This window comes from Mesocricetus auratus, unplaced genomic scaffold, assembly GCF_017639785.1.
Source record: "Mesocricetus auratus isolate SY011 unplaced genomic scaffold, BCM_Maur_2.0 Super-Scaffold_100003, whole genome shotgun sequence".
NCBI lineage: Eukaryota > Metazoa > Chordata > Mammalia > Rodentia > Cricetidae > Mesocricetus > Mesocricetus auratus.
The window spans coordinates 89,785,494-89,805,088 of record NW_024429188.1 but is presented as its reverse complement, the minus strand read 5'-3'; the positions used below and the strand labels follow the sequence as shown (position 1 = coordinate 89,805,088).

The 19,595-nt window shown below is 42.8% G+C and overlaps 1 protein-coding gene across 3 annotated transcripts in view; it reads left to right on the top strand.

Annotated features, from left to right (window-relative positions):
* Positions 1-6,010: 6,010 nt before the first annotated feature.
* Positions 6,011-19,595, top strand: part of Cul4b (cullin 4B) — a 34,886-nt gene continuing 21,301 nt past the window's right edge. For all 3 annotated transcript variants that reach the window (XM_040744561.1, XM_040744559.1, XM_040744560.1), the window contains exons 1-3: positions 6,011-6,166; positions 6,892-7,443; positions 9,353-9,468. In XM_040744561.1, the coding sequence (XP_040600495.1) occupies positions 6,073-6,166; positions 6,892-7,443; positions 9,353-9,468 (762 nt within the window). In that variant the 5' untranslated portion in view covers positions 6,011-6,072. The remainder of the gene's footprint in view (positions 6,167-6,891; positions 7,444-9,352; positions 9,469-19,595) is intronic.

Below are 19,595 nucleotides of genomic sequence, written 5' to 3'. Positions count from 1 at the left end.
TTTACTGCAGCTGAAGCTGAAGCTGGCCTCGCTGGGGTTGGGGTCTTGGAGGGGCTGATCTCTTTCCTGTGTGGGTGGCTCTTCTGAAGCTGGGCTCGCTGGGTTGGGGTCTTGGAGGAGCTGATCTCTTTCCTGTGTGGGCGGCTCTTCTGGAAGCCGGGAGCGGCCCCGAAGATGGAGGGGGATGGGTGATGGGCGGGTGGTCCCAGCCAGAGACCCAATCTCACCTGAAGCTGGGCTCGCTGGGTTGGGGTCTTGGAGGAGCTGATCTCTTTCCTGTGTGGGCGGCTCTTCTGGAAGCCGGGAGCGGCCCCGAAGATGGAGGGGATGGGTGATGGGCGGGTGGTCCCAGCCAGAGACCCAATCTCACCTGAAGCTGGGCTCGCTGGGTTGGGGTCTTGGAGGAGCTGATCTCTTTCCTGTGTGGGCGGCTCTTCTGGAAGCCGGGAGCGGCCCCGAAGATGGAGGGGATGGGTGATGGGCGGGTGGTCCCAGCCAGAGACCCAATCTCACCTGAAGCTGGGCTCGCTGGGTTGGGGTCTTGGAGGAGCTGATCTCTTTCCTGTGTGGGCGGCTCTTCTGGAAGCCGGGAGCGGCCCCGAAGATGGAGGGGGATGGGTGATGGGCGGGTGGTCCCAGCCAGAGACCCAATCTCACCTGAAGCTGGGCTCGCTGGGTTGGGGTCTTGGAGGAGCTGATCTCTTTCCTGTGTGGGCGGCTCTTCTGGAAGCCGGGAGCGGCCCCGAAGATGGAGGGGGATGGGTGATGGGCGGGTGGTCCCAGCCGGGGACCCAATCTCACCTGAAGCTGGGCTCGCTGGGTTGGGGTCTTGGAGGAGCTGATCTCTTTCCTGTGTGGGCGGCTCTTCTGGAAGCCAGGAGCGGCCCCGAAGATGGAGGGGGATGGGTGGTGGGCGGGTGGTCCCAGCCAGAGACCCAATCTCACCTGAAGCTGGACTCGCTGGGTTGGGGTCTTGGGGAGCTGATCTCTTTCCTGTGTGGGCGGCTCTTCTGGAAGCCAGGAGCGGCCCCGAAGATGGAGGGGGATGGGTGATGGGCGGGTGGTCCCAGCCGGGGACCCAATCTCACCTGAAGCTGGGCTCGCTGGGTTGGGGTCTTGGAGGAGCTGATCTCTTTCCTGTGTGGGCGGCTCTTCTGGAAGCCAGGAGCGGCCCCGAAGATCTACACTTATTTTCTAAAGGGTTTACCTAAATAGTGGATTATGGTCCTTCATTATCTGTCCTTTTTTTCTTATGGTTCTTATTTTGTTTTAGGACAGGGTATCACATATCCCAAGCTGACTTAGAATTTGCTGAGGTTGGCTTTGGACTCCTAATTCTTCTGCCTCTAGTTTCCAAATGCTGGATCTACAAGTGTTCACCTCTACACCTGTGTCTTCTTATATTTCTTTAATACAGAGGCCTGTATAACCTAGACTGGCCTCAATTGCATGATCCTCCTGACTCACCTACCTTTTGGGGGGGTAGTAATTTATATTTTAATGTTTATAACCACAAAATATCAATGTTATAATGCTTACTATTCTATCTCAGAGTTTCATCTCAGAGTTTGCTGTGATGCAAACCCCTGAACTTAGCAGGAAAATGAGGTGTCTAGCAAACTGGGTAACTCAGTTGTACAGCACACAAACATTAGGTATAATCACTAGCATTCAGCTTGAGTCTTGAATTCTGAACTCTGAAACTGTAGGAGTAAGACATTTATACAAATCTTCATAGTAAACTCCAAGCCCCAAACTCTTTTCTGTGTCTCATATATTCTTTTTTTTAAAGATTTTATTTATTTATTATGAATACAACATCCTGCCTCTATGTATGCCTGCAAGCCAGGAGAGGGCACCAGATCTCATTACGGATGGTTGTGAGCCACCATGAGGTTGCTGGGAATTGAACTCAGGACCTCTGGAAGAGCAGTCAGTGCTCTTAACCTCTGAGCCATCTCTTCAGCCCCTGTCTCATATATTCTTAATGCTTGCTTCAGGGACATTCATCATCTCCTGAACAAATGATCTCTTAGTTTCAAGGAAAATCCCACTCTGTGTAACAAAACTTCCACAAGTGCTTGTCTGATAGCAAATATGATTTGTCTGAGAGGGTCTAAAACCAAGTACCCTGGGGAGTTTCCAGGACCAAAAGTGGGAAACAGCCAGGTACGGGTAGCTCACATCTATAATCCCAGCCTCCAGGCTGAGGTTGACAAATGGTTGTGATTCCAAGACTAGCCTGGTTACAAGTAAAACCATCTCACCTCACAAAAACAAACCAAACAAAAACCAACAAAATTGTATGTGTGTGTGTGTGTGTGTGTGTACATAATATATTACAGAAGGGAATGGAAAAAATAGTCTGTTTATATTTTCCCTGTATACAAATAGTTACCTTTATAAATAAAGGTAGCTTAAAAAATACCAATAATAATTGCACCTCAGTGTAATAAGTGTACACTGTAAAGTATAATGAATGCTTTTGAGGTAATGAGTTGAACTCAGAAGACATAAGATTTTATATGTGGAACATGTTTCTAAGTGCCCAGTCTGGTTTTGTCTGATAATGGCTATTATCTGTATTTTTTTAAGCTTTTTTTGAGACAGGGTTTCTCTGTGTAGCCCTGGCTGTCCTAGAATTCACTCTGTAGACTAGGGTGGCCTTAAACTCACAGATTCACCTGCCTCAGCTTCCCAAGTGCTGTGGGATTAAAGGTGTGTGCCACCACCAACCAGCTTTTCTATAGGTACACATCTATGTTTTTCTATAGGTACATATCTTGACTTTTTTTTTTTTTTTGGTTTTTCGAGACAGGGTTTCTCTGTGGCTTTGGAGGCTGTCCTGGAACTCGCTTGGTAGTCCAGGCTGGTCTTGAACTCACAGGGATCCGCCTGCCTCTGCCTCCCGAGTGCTGGGATTAAAGGCGTGCGCCACCAACGCCCGGCTTGACTATTATGTTTTTCTATAGGTACACATCTTGACTATTATGGGTTTAATGAATTTAACATTAAAATGTATTTTGGGGGCTGGAGAGATGGTTCAGTGTGTTTAGAGCAACTAAGTTTGGCTGAGCAGTTAGACACCCTCACACAGACAGACATAACATGCAGACAATATCAATGCACATAAAATTAATAAATCTTAAAAAATACAGTGGATCATTTTTTAAAAAAGAAAAATGTAATTTAATGTCAAGAGTGTGTTTAATTCTGGTAGGCAAATGTTTGAGTGTACATAAAATATTGTAGCTAGCCCAAGGAGTTTTAGGATAACAGACATTTCACACAATGTATTTTTTCTTTTTAAAATTGGTCTGGACAAAATCCAGTCCTCTTATGACACAGTGCTATTTAAGCTGATTTGTGTAACAAAATGTACACTTAAGAAAAAAATTACTAAAATCCCATATCCTTACGAAGATATGCTAAATATGTGAGGGTTGACCTGGCACAACATTAGGTTATAAGATGGCAAAAGAAAGATAATTATTAGTCATTTAAGGAAAAAGGCTACTTTTCCCATTAAACTCAGGATTTTTCTTGGAGAATTTCCACAAGTATGTCATTCAACATAGAAGTTGCTTGGGAGCTCGAGGCAGGAGAATTGAAATACAGTTGTCTACCTGAGCTACCATATCAATTGAAGTCTGGCCTGAAAGACTTAGCCAGACCCTGAGTCCCCAGTTGGTGGGGGTGGGGCACTTGAGAGTCCTCTCCTCTCTGAGGTCAGGCTGGCAGTTAATGGTTGCTGGGGAAAGAGTAACAATTAGCAAGCATTGCAGGATAAACTGAACCACAAATTCTTTCCCCCAGTCACCCTTCAGGCCGACTTGTTTTTCTTCTTTTATGGTCTTTTTCTCTCATGACCCTGGGGCCAAAATTCCATTAGAGTTTTTCAGCATGCCGTCAACCACTAGCACAAAGGTGCTGACCAGTTAGGGTCTCTTTAGTCCAGTCTGGGCTTGAACTCAAGGCAATCCTCCTGCCTCAGCCTCTCTAGTGCCGGGAATACAATTGTGAGCTTTTATCCCCAGTTTAAGATGGCAACTTTCCAGGAGAATATGCATGTTAGGGCTTTTCAGGACACAAAGAGTGTGGCCTTATTTGTTAGAAAGGTGATTTATTTGCATCATTCTTACTTATTTCCCATTCAAAGCTGCTTTTACTCTATCCACAACCTTATCAATTCTCTACCTATGAAAGCTTAGCTTGCTTAGCCTTGTTGTCTTCCATTTCTTATATGATAGACCAAATAAGTGTTTGGTGTATTCACTGTTTTTGCATAGGGTCTTCTACATAACTCAAACTGGCAAGCTTTCTGCCTCTTCTTCCAAAACACTAGGATTACAAACATGTAGAGCCCATCCCAGTCCCGGGCACTTTTGAAGCTTCATTCCCATATGCCACCCTGACATTCTATCTTTGCACTTTAAACAAAATCCTTTCACAGCTGAGAAACATACTTAATTTCTCTCCCATCTTGAGACCCAGAATAAATGCTGTGTTTATCTTGTTCTGACTAGTCCACATTTGTGCTTTTCCCCACAGTAATTCCTAGACCTTAGAAAAAACAATATTATTAGGGAAAATTGCTTTGAGGCTTTTGTCCTTCACTGACTTTTCAAGGGTAGGTTTCTGCGGTAGTACCCAGCATGTGGACTCTTTCCATACAAGCTTTTTACTGTTTTTGAAGTTACAATGTAGAAACAATACGTTGGCAACTGTAGTTTTGAGTTTGTATCTCCTGCTGAGAATACCCTAAGATTGTTTTTGAGACTGTGCAGCCCAGCCTGGCCTCAAAGTATCCTTTTCTACTCCAGTCTTGGCCTCCAGAGTGCTGGAATGACAGGTATTTGCCAGTGCACTGGCTAAAAATGCCCCCCACCCCCTTAAGTTTTTAAGGTCTAGAAATTACTGTGGGGGAAAAGCACAAATGTGGAATTGCCAGGACAAGATAAACAATGTTTCTGCTGGGTCTCAAAATGGGAGTTGGCAAGACGGGAGAGAAATTAAGTATATGCTGTGAAAGGGGTTTGTTTAATGTAAAGTGCAATGGACTACAAGATAGTCCCCAGAGAGACTTTACAAGGTTTATTGCTGGTAATTTAACCAAATTTCGAGCTGTTTTTCTTGCCAATAATCACATGTAAATCTTGGTCTCATAGCTGGGTGGTGGTGGCACTCGTCTTTAATCCCGGCACTCCGGAGGCAGAGGCAGGCAGATCTCTGTGAGTTTGAGGTCATCCTGGTGTACAGAGTGAGTTCCAGGACAGCCTCCAAAGCTACAGAGAAACCCTGTCTGGAAAAACAACAACAACAACGAAACACAACGAACCAACCAATCAAACGAAAAACCCCCAAGAACAAAAAACAAACTTGGTCTCATGGAACACACTAGTAAGGAAACAGACTTTTGTCAATAATTGCCTCTAAACTGAGAGCTGGTAAATGAAGGAAGTAGGTCTCAGCTTTATTTGTTTCTCGAATTACTGAGTTACTGACTGATGGTGTGTGGGGTCAGGCAGACCCTGAAATTGTGCTGGGTGGGGCTGTTATTTGGCCTTAGGATGCACCCCTCCTCTCGCCATCCATCTTAGAAAATGCGTGGTGGAAAAGGTAACAGGGCTTACAGCTGCTATTGAGACAATGAAAATGCGGGCCCTGTGGGATGTTGTGTCACCGACAAAAATGAGAAATGTGTTGCTCCACCGAGTCAAAAGAACTTTCCTCCCAGCTGAGCTTTCTCCACTCTCTAGCAGTAGGTATGCTTAGGTTGCCCTCTTATTTCGGGTTATTCCCATGGCCTTGCAACTAACTCCTTGGCCCATTTTCTCTTTCAAAGTTTTCCCTACCCTTACTTTTTTCTTCCCACCCTCTTCTATTCCCAGCTAGCTGACCCCGCCCCTTGCACGCACCACCTACGCGGCCTCACGGGAGACTTCCCGCTTCTTCTCCCGTCCCCCCTACCCCATCTGCCCGCCCTCCTCAGGTTCAGAAACCTCCAATCAAGAGCGCCGAAGGTGTCACCAAGGCCCGCCCTGTCCTCCCTATCCACCTCTTTTACCCCCCATGTTCCCTCCCCCAACCCCCCCACCTCAAGTCCGGCGGACCCGGGGGCTTCAGGAGCTGGGAGCTATGAAAAGTGTCTGCCCAGGCACTTCCGGTAAGGACGCTGTGGCTGGAGGGTCCCCGAGGGGTCGTTAAGAAAGGGGGTGACCGGCGGCGAGGGAGCCCCGGAGAGGAGGGTGCCGGCAGGGAAGGGGTGCGGGTGCAGGAGCTCGAGCGAGCTGCCCGGTGCAAGCGACCCGGCGCCTGAGTCGCCCGGCGGCGAGCCGGCGCCCCCGCCTCCCGGGCGGCTCGGGTCCTCCTCTCCACCCCCCACTCCGCGAGGGTGACGCCGCCTCTCCACGGGCGCCGCGTGACCGGAAGTGGCGCCATCTTTAGCCTCTTGTGCTATTGACAATAACAAGCCTTGGCTCGCTCCCCCTCCCCCCTCCAGCCCTGCGTCTCCCCTCCCCGAGAGAGGGAGAAAAGGAGGAGGAGCTGCAAGCTTCACTGGCTCCCTGAGTCTCTCCAGCAGAAAGTGGGGGAGAGAGGCCGAAAAGCAGGGGAGGGGGGACGGCACGGGCCGTTTACCTGTCTGCCTCCTTTGCTTCCCCCCTGCTTCGTTCTCCTTACTGCCGGTGTCAGCCTATCTGCCTTCCCAAGCCCTCCCATTCCCCCCGGTGTGCCCCCCCCCCACTTTCCTTCCCGTCCTCTGTGTTTCTCCTCTCTTTCTTCCCTTCCCCCTCCAGCACTGCCACCTCTCCTCCACGCACGCAGGCACATAAACGTAGGTTTTTGATGCTCCTCTGCCTGCTGACCCCGCTATTTTCATGTTTCCAACAGGTTTTTCTTCCCCCAATCCCTCTGCTGCTTCTGCTGCTGCTCAGGAGGTCAGATCTGCCGCTGATGGTAATCCCAGCACCACTCCGCCCACCTCTGCCAAGAAGAGAAAGTTAAACAGCAGCAGCAGTAGCAGCAGTAACAGTAGTAACGAGAGAGAAGACTTTGATTCCGCCTCTTCCTCTTCCACCCCTCCACAACCTAGAGATTCGGCGTCCCCTTCAACCTCGTCCTTCTGCCTCGGGGTTCCAGTGGCCGCTTCCAGCCACGTACCGATACAGAAGAAGCTGCGTTTTGAAGACACCCTGGAGTTTGTAGGGTTTGATACGAAAATGGCTGAGGAATCCTCCTCCTCCTCATCTTCCTCATCTTCGCCAACCGCTGCAACCTCACAGCAGCAGCAGCAGCAGCAACTTAAAAATAAGAGTATATTAATTTCTTCTGTGGCTTCAGTGCACCATGCAAACGGCCTGGCCAAATCATCCACCACGGTCTCTAGCTTTGCTAACAGCAAGCCTGGCTCGGCTAAGAAGTTAGTGATCAAGAACTTTAAAGGTAACCAAGGCCAAAATCCATAATCACCTAGTAAGAATTTGACACTTGAGCGGTCACGTGCGCTATTTATGTTAATATATCAAACAGTATAGAGGTCGCCTTATGCTTTATGCATAATCAATGAGTGGAAGGGAGGTCCTATTTTTGGTGGAGGGTTGTTTTTCTGGGGTGTTTGTGTCCTTGCTCTTAAGTACACTCTTTAGTGTTTGCGTACAATGTTTTTTGAGGTCGGCCTCAACCCATTATATCTAATTTGTTGTTCCTTAAAACATCGGCATTATGATTGATCCGGATTTTACAGGTGAGAAACTTGTCTTCTAAAGAGGTACATTTCAGGTGCAGAGTGAGTCTTGGCACTACTGAGATTTTTATTTTTATAGGCCACATACTCCAGTCCCTAAAAATGCAGGTACCAAGGTTGATCGTTTTTTGTTTAAATGAGATTTATAGTTAGGTTCTTAGTGTAGAGTACTGTGCTTGTGAAACTCACTGTGGAAGCAGTATTGGGTGAAAAATCTTTTGGGTTTCTGCATTTCTTCCCAGTGGTAAAGTCTGAAAATTAAAACTACTCTGTGTACACAGAAGTAGTCTAGACTCTATCACTAATCTAGAGATAGAAACAGTGAACTATGTCTTTTCCTCACTAAAAGGAGCATTTCAAATATTGGCCTGCAGCTATTAGAAAATTTTGCGCATACTGTGCTTGAAATTAACTGATTGGAAGTGTGATGTATGTGCCAATGAAAACATAAGCAGCATTTAAAATGTATTTGAGCTAAGTTCTTATCTGTTGAATGTGTTTTTTTGATTATTTTTTTCACCGTCCTCAGTCAGCAGGTAATAGATGCTAAAATGTTTATTAAGATGGGGAAGTGAATGAATGGGGAGAATTGGTTGCTCTGTGCTTGTGTTTGAAACGTTGGTGTGGAAAAGGGCAATGTGCTACACGAAGGGGCTTACAGTATTGTCTATTTTTAACCCTTTTTTTGTTATATGACCCCCTTTCTGTCTTCAGGCTCTTGAGAGTTACCTTCTTTCAGGAAAGTGAATATGAACTGTATTTAAAAATTCATTCATTACTTCACTTAAACAGAACTGATTTAATAGGGAAGGATTTTTCAAGAAATGAGCTGTGATTCTAATTGCAGTTGCAAATTGATTTCAGAGACTTTATTTTTCTTTCTCCTGAAGGCATTAAGGCATTTGGACTCTTTAATTTGCTTCATATATTGCTGGTGAATGAAGTTTAAACTCTAGATTAAGATTTCTTTCCGTTCTGAAAATGCTGCATAGGTTCTGGAGTCGTTTGGGCGTTTGTTTTTAAATTTTCGTTCTGTTCCTTTAAAACCAAGAAATGTTCTCCGATTCTGTGATTGCTGCATACATTAGGGAGTCAAACAGACCTGGACTGGAATCCCAGCTTTGCCATTGCCTAGCTATAGTGACCTTGGGCAATTTTAGCAAATAAGTTCCAGGCTCAGTGTCTTCAGTTGTAAAATAGAGGTGTTACTATTTACTGTGGTTTTATTGTGGGGATGATTTCTAAGACGTTTCTAAAATCCTTTTCACATAGTTCATACTCAGTGTTTTAAATCTTCTCTACAAGATTGTTGTCAACTTTGGGTTTACGAATGCTAAAACAAGATCAGGACTGCTATTTTTATCTGTCATTCTTGAATTTTTATTTTTGAAGCAATACAATCAATAGGAGAAAAAACTGATTTTCATAGGTGAGTCAAAATGACTTAATAGTATTTTGGCATCTTAAATTTTGTTTATATTGAACTTTTAAATACAATGGTTCCTTTAATATTGAGGAATATCCTAAAATAGCAATGCTGTTCTATTTTATGGCTCATTAGTTACTGTATCCTGAATATTTTTTAATAATTTTTTGCACATTATATAGACAAGCCTAAATTACCAGAAAACTATACAGATGAGACATGGCAGAAGCTAAAAGAAGCGGTGGAAGCTATTCAGAATAGTACTTCAATTAAGTACAATCTAGAAGAACTCTACCAGGTATGTATTAGTTTGTAAAACCAGATTTAGCTACCATTAAGTCAAGACGGGATACATTTCTATTTTCCTTATTTAAAGATTTATTTATTTTGGTTTTTTGAAACAGGTTTCTCTGTATTGTTTTGGAGGCTGTCCTGGAACTCCCTCTGTAGATCAGGCTGGCCTCGAACTTACAGAGATCCACCTGCCTTTGCCTCGGCATGCACCACTAACCCCTGACTTTGTTTTTATTCTTAAGTGTGTGTTTGTGTGCATGAGCACACTTGTGCAAATGAGTGCAGGTGCCCTTGGAGGCCAGAGGCTTAGGGTGCTTCATGAGCTGGAATTAATAGGTGATTGTGAGCTGCCTGACATGGGTGCTAGGACTCAAACTTGGGTCATCAAAGAGTGCTCTTAACTGCTGATTCACTTCTTTAGTTCCTTGTGTTTTAACTTTCTGCTTTTTTGTCAAGGCAGGGTTTCTCTGTGAAACAGTCCTGGCTGTCCTGGAACTCACTCTGTAGACCAGTCTGGCCTCGAACTCACAAAGATCCACCTGCCTCTGCCTCTGGAGTGCTGGGATTACAGGCTTGTGTTACCACTGGGTAGCTTGTGTTTTACCTTTTTGAAATAGGTTCTTTAGTAGATTTTTGGTTCCATACTAGTTAATTGTTGCCTTCTATTTATGATCACAGCACATAGTCTTTTTTTTTTTTTTTTGGATTTTCGAGACAGGGTTTCTCTGTATCATTTTGGAGGCTGTCCCAGAACTCACTCTGTAGACCAGGCTGGCCTCGAACTCACAGAGATCCGCCTGCCTCTGCCTCCCAAGTGCTGGCATTAAAGGCGTGCGCCACCAACGCCCGGCCATAGCACATAGTCTTACTTAAACTGGGATACATAATTGGGCAGTTCTGATAAAAGGCTTATATTTTGATATAGTAGAGTAATGAGCTAGAGTGTGATGCTATAGCATAGATCCTAGGATATTTTTTCTGTGTGATGTCATTTTCGTTTAGGCTTTCTTGCTTAGTTCTTATACCCACCTGTAGGAAAGGCCTCAAGACATGCAACTCTTCACATTCTCACATCCTTTGTTCTGCCTTATTCTTTTTTAAAAAATGACATTTTCTGTGTGTGTGGGGGGCAAAGCATTGTGGAGGTCAGAGGACATTTTATGGGAGTCAGTTCTTTCCTTCCACCCTGCTGGTCCCAGAGATTGAATGCAAGTCATTAGGCTTGATGGTAAGTACCTTTACTTGCTGAGCAGCTATCTTGCCCCCCCTTCCTTAAAGAACTTCAGAAAAGTTTCTGTGTGTTTTGAGAGAGACTGTGTGTTCGTTCCCATCTAGTTCTCATCTGTGTCACATAACACATGTGGAAGTCAGGACAACATGCAGAAATTGATCTCTTCCACCATGTGTGTCCCAGGTATCAGACTCAGGTTGTCAGGTTTGGTAGCAAGAACCTTTACCTGATGAGACATCTTCTTGGCCCTGTCTGTTTTTTTTTCTGGTGACAAAGCTTCTCTATGTAGCTTTGGCTGTACTGGAATTCGCTCTGTAGACCAGGCTGGCCTCGAACTCACAGAGATCTGCCTGCCTCTGCCTCCTGAGTGCTGGGATTAAGTGTATGTGCTACCACTGCCTGGGAACTCATTCTTTTCTTTTCTTTCTTTCTCTTTCTTTCTTTCTTTCTTTCTTGTTTTTTTCTTTTTTGGTTTTTCAAGACAGGGTTTCTCTATGGATTTGGAGGCTATCCTTGAACTCTTTCTGTAGAGCAGGCTGGCCTCAAACTCACAGAGATCTGCCTGCCTCTGCCTCCCGGAGTGTTGGGATTAAAGGAGTCCTTTTTTGAGTTTGTTCCATCTCCCAGTTTACTCCAGAAGTGCGCAGCATCTGTAGCCTGAGGTTCATGTTTGTTTTTCCAGATTTGCCAAGATCGTTTTTTTTCCTCACTGTGGTTTTGACAAAACTAATTTAAGAAGCTGTTTTTCCTTACAGCATCAGCCATTTGGTATTTTTAAATACTTATATGATTACATAGACTCTTTAGAGTTTTTGTGTTTAGTAAACCTTGTAAGAAATTATGTTGGTTCTGTATGTCAGCATTTGTAGTTTTTTGTATTGTAGTTGTAGAGTATGTTTGATGATCAAACTCTGGATTAGGAGTTAGAGGACACATTTGGAATTTAATGTTGACTACCGCTTGTTAGTGTTCAGGCATCTGCACCAGCCTGTCCTTGGGGTTCTGACAGGATACATCCTCAGCTGCAGCCACTGAGAGCACCACCTGTGCACATTTTTGTTTCTCGAGACAGGGTTTCTCTGTGGCTTTGGAGGCTGTCCTGGAACTCTTGTAGATCAGGATGATAATGAACTCACAGAGATCCGCCTGCCTCTGCCTCCCAAGTGCTGGGATTAAAGGTGTGCACCACCATCTGGCACTACATTCCTTTTTAAACAGTCCCTGCCTGCCTCTCATTTCTCTCTTTCTTCCTCTCTTCCTTTCCCCTTCTCTTCCACCACAGGGACCTGTCTCTGCCCGCCTCTCTGCCCCTTCTCTCTCCTCTTCCAATAAACCTCCTATGTGAGTTCTGTTAATATGGTATGACTTCTCTTCATGGCAGTTTTTAATTTATTTTTTCAAGTCTGTAATCTTTAGTATATTTTTAATTTATTAATTTATGTTTTACATTCCAGTCCCAGTTCTCCCTCCTTCCTCTCCTGATCCCTGTACTTTCCCCCACCCCACCTCCCATCTGCTCCTTGGAGAGGGTAAGGCCTCTCTTAGCATGTCTAAGTCTGTCCCATCATCTTTCATAATGTTTTAAAATTACAACACTGTTGCCTTTGTAATCTTGGGCAAAACAGAAAACATCCTCAGCTTTAGTTTCCTCCTCTACAAAACAGGCAAACTACTACCCGCCTTTTCTTTCTCCCTGGGTCGATAATAATCAAATAAGATGTTTGCTAAACAAAACGATACCTTAATGAAGCACTCTGAAATATAAATTGAACTGATGTTAACAGTAGTTACATTTTTTACAAACCACAATATATCTTTTTAAAAATCTGTAATATGTTAAATTGAGATCATTGGTTTATGTTGCTGTGAAAATTAAATGAGTCAGTGCATACACAGTACAGAACAGATATCAGGTAGTGATGCTGTATGACTGTCAGCTGGTGGTAATACTAAGCTGTTATGTAAGGGTAAGTCAACCTCATTTGGCTTGTTTGGCATATAGATGTGCCTACTGAATTGTAAAATAACAAAAGTAGATTTAAGAAATTAGAATGAGAAAGGTCTTAAAGAGTCTGTGAGGTATTCATAATGTGTATGATAAACCTGCAAAGCAGATCCATTTTCTAGTAGTTCATTTAAAGCATTACTGGAAAAGTATTAGTTCTTATTCCCACTTTATCAACAAGGAGACTGATTCGCAGAATTTAAATAACCCACTCAAAGTCACTGACTGACTGAACAGGAAAAGTCAAACTAAGATGTTTGATTCTTAACTCCAGTAGACTTTTCACTACTGTGCTGCTTCACTAATAATCCCATAGCACCTTAAATACCCACTGTACAGCAGTGTTCAAAGCAGCTTGAGGAAAAAAACCATCAGAACAGCTGCTCTTTCCATTTGGGTGTGTTGGTGTACAGCCAGTGTAATTGCAGTAAGGTATTTGTATATTTCAGTTTCATAATGTATATTGGTTGTAGCTATTAATGAGCCCTGTTCACCTTAAATATTTTCCCTGAGTTTTTGATTTGACGATATCTCCTTTGGTATGTTAATTTTGTTGATTTCTTGTATGTTTAAAGAACATACAGAAGGGTTTTGTTTGTATTTTTGCTTTTCTTGTATTTAATTTTACTTGTTTTTTTTTTTTTTGGTTTGGTTTGGTTTGGTTTTTCGAGACCGGGTTTCTCTGTAGCTTTGAAGCCTGATCTGGAACTCCCTCTGTAGGCCATGCCGGCCTTGAACTCACAGAGATCCGCCTGCCTCTGCCTCTGCAGTGCTGGGATCACAGGCGTGCGCCACCACTGTGCAGCTTATTGTTCATTGTGTTTCTTTGTCCTAAAGTCATAAGTGCCTAGTTATAGTAGGACATGCCTGTGATCTCAGCACCTCAGAGGCTAAGGCAGGAGGATCTTGAGTTCAAGGAAGACTGGCTTATATAGGAAGACCTTGTCTCAAAACAAAAATTTTAAGTTCTTATTTTGTAAATGTTCCTTTGAGATAGTTGAAGTTTTTAGAAAAGAATAGATTTTTCCCATTGCATTTTTAGTAAGTACATAAAGTCTATATTTTTGCTTATCAATTAATTAATTTACTTATTTTTGAGGCAGGGTCCCTCTACATAGCCCTGGCTATCCTGGAACTCAACTCACTATGTAGAGTTAGCTGACTGGGATTAAAGGTGTATGCCATCACACCTGGCTTTTTAATTTTTTTTTGTTTTTGAGACAGGATCTCACTATAGATACCTGGCTGTCCTGGCACTCACTATGTAGACCAGGCTGGCCTCACTGAGATGTACCTTCCTCTGCTTCCCAAATGCTACGACAGTACTTTAAACGATAATTGTTCCTGAATTTTAAAATTCTCTTTCTTTCTTTCTTTCTTTCTTTCTTTCTTTCTTTCTTTCTTTCTTTCTTTCTTTCTTTCTTTCTTTCTTTCTTTCTTTCCTTTTGTTTGTTTCTTGAGACAGGGTTTCTCTGTGTAGCTTTGGAGCCTGTCCTGGGACTAGCTCTGTAGTCCATGCTGGCCTCAAACCCACTGAGATCTGCCTGCCTCTGCCCCTTGGCCCCTCGGCCCCTCTGCCTCTGCCTCACAAATGCTGGGATTAAGGGCATGCAACACCACCACCAGGCTAATTTACCTTTGCCTTTCATAACCATCTTAAAATACTTTGAGAGAGAAGCTGTGTTTCATATTTTGAATGGGATTTTTGTTTGTTTGATCTTGCTTGATTATAAATAGGAATGTGTTTAAATGCACTAATTTGGGTTGATTAGTCTGTCTTTGAATAAAAATTGATTGGTTGCGATAGAATCCCACTGTTAGTTAGGGTCTTACTATTTGACCAGGCTGGCTTAGTTTATACATCATTTCTGTTGAAGATTATTAATTTTTTTTGGTTTTTTACGAGACAGGGTTTCTCTGTATTGTTTTGGAGGTTGTTGGTCCAGCCTGGCCTCGAACTCACAGAGATCCACCTCCCTCTGCCTCCCAAGTGCTGGGATTAAAGGTGTGCGCCACCACCTCCCGTCCTGTTGAAGATTATTTTATCTGACAATAAATAATGAGAATTCTGGCCAACCTTTTGTGAAATAGATGTTATATGATGTTCCTTTTTATTCTATTCTATAGCTAGATATCCACAAGACTAGATGCAAATTATGCATCTCTCTCAGTATAGATTGCCATCAATTATAAAGTGTGATTACTTAAGCAATCAGTGGTTATTGGGGAAATGTTAAAATTCTTAACAGTTTTGATAACTAGCTATTGCTTTCTCAAAGTTTAACTGCTGTCACATGTTAATGATTATTTTTGTTGTGTTTTAAGATTTATTTTAATATATATAGGTATCTTGCCTGCATGTGTTTGTCTGTGTACCTCATGTCTGCAGTGTGCTTAGAGGCCAGAAGCAGGTATTAGATTCCATTGGAATTGGAGGTACAGATAGTTCTGAGCTGGTTTGTGAATGTTGAGAATGGAATCTGGGTCTGCTGCAAGAGCAACAAGAGCTCTTAACCACTGAGCCATCTCTCCAGCCCTGTTTCTGTTCTTAAGATAGGGACTCCCTCTAACTCAGGCTGACATAGAACCCTGTAGCCCATTATGATCTTCAACTTATGACTATCTTCTTGCTTCATGAGTACAGGCATGAGCAGCATACCTGACTTACCCCATTAATGATTTACAAGATCACACTCTATTACATATTTTTCCTTGTTTTTTTTTGCTTGTTTGTTTGCTTTTGGAGACAGCGTTTCTCTGTGCAGCTCTGGCTATGTAGACCAGGCTGGCTGGCATCAAACTTGGAGATCCATCTGCCCATGCCTATGCCTCCCGAGTGTTGGGATCAAAGGTGTATGCCACCACTGCCAGGCTTATTTCTTCCTCTTTTAATTAATCATTGTACTGTCACTGATCATTTTAAAATGTGCAGTCACAAAATGAACGTCCTTGACAACTTTGATCTTACTGCAGCACTGTTTGTACATGCTGTTCTGTGACAAAACTTTTCCTGGGAAGCCCCAGTATACAAGTCTACTGACCGCAGATAGGGAACTCATGATAGATTAAAGTGTGAATACCACCAAAGTCTAGCTTGGTGAACAAAACAGTTTTATTTAGGATACTTACAGGGTTATGCATGAGGGGTTACTTGCAGGGACAGAAATGTCTCAAAGACAGCTGCATCACCAAAGCTTACCCTAGCATGGGTGACAGCTCACAAAGCTGGGAACGTGGAGCCCACTGCACAGCCTGCAAGCAGCTCAGCAGGTTGTACAGTGTTCTTACCAGATACCTCCATTGATCTAAACCCCTTCCATGTAGTTGTGGTCTCAGAGTCTTTGTAGCTCAGATTCCTTCTGTTTTAGACTCATCTTTTGTTGCACACTCTGTCAGAGAGGGGCACTGTAAATCAGGTCAGTTTCAGGGACTTCCTGAAGCTATTTTGAGTTGTTTACCTACCTGATTAAGGAGCTTTCTGCAGGATAGAATGGGAGAAATTTCCACAACAATACAAAAAGGAAAAGGCTAAAACAAAAACAATTTAAGTTTCATTTTATGAATGACTTCCTTCCTGTAAATTTTTAGTGTATTGTTTTCTGTGTAATCTATTGTCTTACCCCTTTTTTTTAACCAGATATAAAAGATAATTTGCATTTTACTCTTGTATGCTACTGAGTTTTTGGAGTACATTTTCTTTTGTGAGGCAAGATCTGTGCAGTCCAGGCTGTACTCAAAAAGAGTTGAGATTTTTCTGCCTTGGGCTCATGAGGGCTGGGCTTACAAGTATATGTTACCATAACTGGTTCCTTTTCTTTTTCTAAATTTTTTCGAGATCAGGTCTCACTATATATGTAGCCTTAGATGACCTGGAAACTTACTATGTAGATGAGGCTTTCCTTGATGAACTCTTAGAGGTCCACTGCCTCTAAGTCCCACATGTTTGTTCTCTTACTCCACATCCTCACCAGTATGAGCTGTCACTTGTTTTATTGAACTTAGCCATATGGTGTGTGCCACTACAAGCAAATCTCCTTTAAAAATTTTAATTACCACAACCAGGTCCTTAAAAAAACTATATTTTATTTAGTTAATTTTTTGCTTTTCAAGACAGGGTGTTTTTGTATAGGTTTGGAACTTGTCCCGGCACTCATTCTGTTGACCAAGCTGGCCTCGAACTGACAGAGAACCTCCTGTCACTGCCTCCCAAGTGCTGGGGTTAAAGGTGTGCACCAACACTGCCAGGCTTATTTAGTTAATTTTTAATTTGTTTGTGCCTCTGTGTATGATGAAGGAGGGGCTGAATGCTTGTAGAGGTCAGAGGACAACTTCGTCTGTTCATAAATGGAAGTCATGACCTCAGGCTTGGCAAGAGTCTTTTACTCCCTGAGCCACCTCTTGAGTCAATTTTTTTCTTTCTTTAAAAATAAAAGTTTGAAAATACCTAACTTACTACGACTATGGCAAGAATTCCCTTGGTGGGAATTCTTTATCTTACTGTCTTTGTTTATGAAACACATTTCATTTTCTGTATGTATATTTTTCTTTTTTTTTTCAAACAAGTGGTTGGGGTAGGTTTTGTGCTTCTAATGTAAGACATGGCATTTGGTGGATAGGGGATGGGATCTGGAGGAATAAGGGTTAAAAGCTTGCTAAATGTTTGTATTTTATGCCTGACTACCTTCAAAGGCTTTAAGGCCCTGTGTTGACACCCCCATCTTTTACATTGCCAGATTGTGAACCTCACAAATGCTAAGCAGACCATCTACTTCTGAGCTATACTAGCCCTAGCCCACTTGAAAGTTACTCTACTACCTTTCAGCTAATCATAGATGAGACTGCATGTAAAGCTCAGCTTCATTTTTCTCTTTCTTATTCTCACTGATGCTCTATCCATTTCTCCCTGGGGCTTTGGGATTCTGCCATGGAGACTATTCCTAACTTTCCTCTCCCAAAGGTTGTGGTAGGGAGTCTTATCTTTGATTATTCCGGTAAGAACACTTAGCTCACATTGTAGTGTTCTGATCATGGTTTTCATTCTAATAGAACTCCTTGCTAATACGCAGGATGTATTGTTGTAATCTCTCTCTTTAACACACACACTTTTAAAGTCAAAGTATTAAATAACTTATGACTGTGTGATCACTCTATCATTAGGCAAAGTCAAGAAGACAGGACATACACATAAAAAGAAAGGGTATTGATTTAGTGACAAGTCAGCGTGGTGTGATGAGTAGAAGCATTATGCAAACCTGTGGCAGTGAAAGGAGTTACCTTATTTGGAAGAAGCAGTACCCTATTGAATAGTAACAGAAAATGTATCGTCTGTGAGAAGATAAATAGATGTGTCAAGAACCATTTTATGAGATAAAGGAGAACACAGAAGGAAGTGAGATAAATAGGATTTATTGAAGTATCAGAAATAGGGAAAGTAGAAAAGATGAAGTATATATTATGCCATTGACAACCTAAGCAGGAAATGAGACATGCTTGAGAAAATGAGTCAGTCATTAAATAGTAAAAAGAAGGACTATAAAGGAAGGAGGAGGACACCCACCCCATTTAGGACCAGGGTGAATAGAGGAGCACATGAAATAAACAAGTGTCCCCTAGGCATTTGTGACCTAACCCTAGGTTTACATGTACTGTAACTGAGTCTTTCTTAGGGGAGACTCAGCTTTCCTGTTTCTCCATAGCTGTTAAATCGGATGGGTTTACCCTCTCCCTTTTTTTTTTTTTTTTGGTTTTTTCGAGACAGGGTTTCTCTGTGTAGTTTTGGAGGCTGTCCTGGCACTCGCTCTGTAGACCAGGCTGGCCTCGAACTCACAGAGATCCGCCTGCCTCTGCCTCCTGAGTGCTGGGATTAAAGTACCCTCTCCCTTTGAGGTTTAATGATTTCCCTCAGTGGAAAAAGTAGGCTCCTTTTTATTTTTTTTCTGTGATAGGGTTTCTCTGTGTAACCCTGGCTGTCTTGGAGCTCACTGTGTAGACCAGGCTAACTTCAAACTCACAGGGATCTGCCTGCCTCTGTCTCCCAATTGCTAGAACCAAAGCCGTGCATGCGCCAACACTTTCTAGCTTTTTTTTTAAAGATTGATTTATTTATTATGAATAAAACATCCTGCCTCCATGTATGTCTGCACGCCAGAAGAGGGCACCAGATCTCATTACAGATGGTTGTGAACCACCATGTAGTTGCTGGGAATTGAACTCAGGACCTCTGGAAGAGCAGTCAGTGCTCTTAACCCCTGAGCCATCTCTCCAGTGTCCTAGCTTTTTTTAAAATTTGATTACTGGACTTGAATTCTAGCAGTGTGACTTCTAGCTACATATTTACACAATTGAACTCATACCAACAGAACTTGCACACACACCCCAGTTCTTTTCAATGGGATTTTTGTCTTCTGTTTTGGTGAGAAAAGAATCTTGGTGTTACACTTGAGACATTACCAATTGTGGATTAATATCAGAGTTACCATACATGTTGTTTTAAACTTAAAAGGCTTTTGATACACATAAGTAACACATAGGACTGGATTTGTCCTATTAAGATTTGAGGATAAATTCAAGTACTCTAATGAAGGGAAAATATACTCATTTTATTGTTGTCATTCAGAGTATGGAATCTTGGACATTGAGCTGGGTAGGCAGGTATTTTACTAATTTGTAGCCTCAACATGGGAGAAATTTTCATGGTGTTTATATCATACTAATTTCAATATTGCTGGCAATAATTTCCACTTTATTCAGAAAAATCCAAGGAGCTGTAAATAAGTTTTGTTTTTGTTTTTTTCGAGACAGGGTTTCTCTGTATTGTTTTTGGAGACTGTCCTGGAACTCACTCTGTAGACCTCGAACTCACAGAGATCCGCCTGCCTTTGCCTCCTGAGCCCTG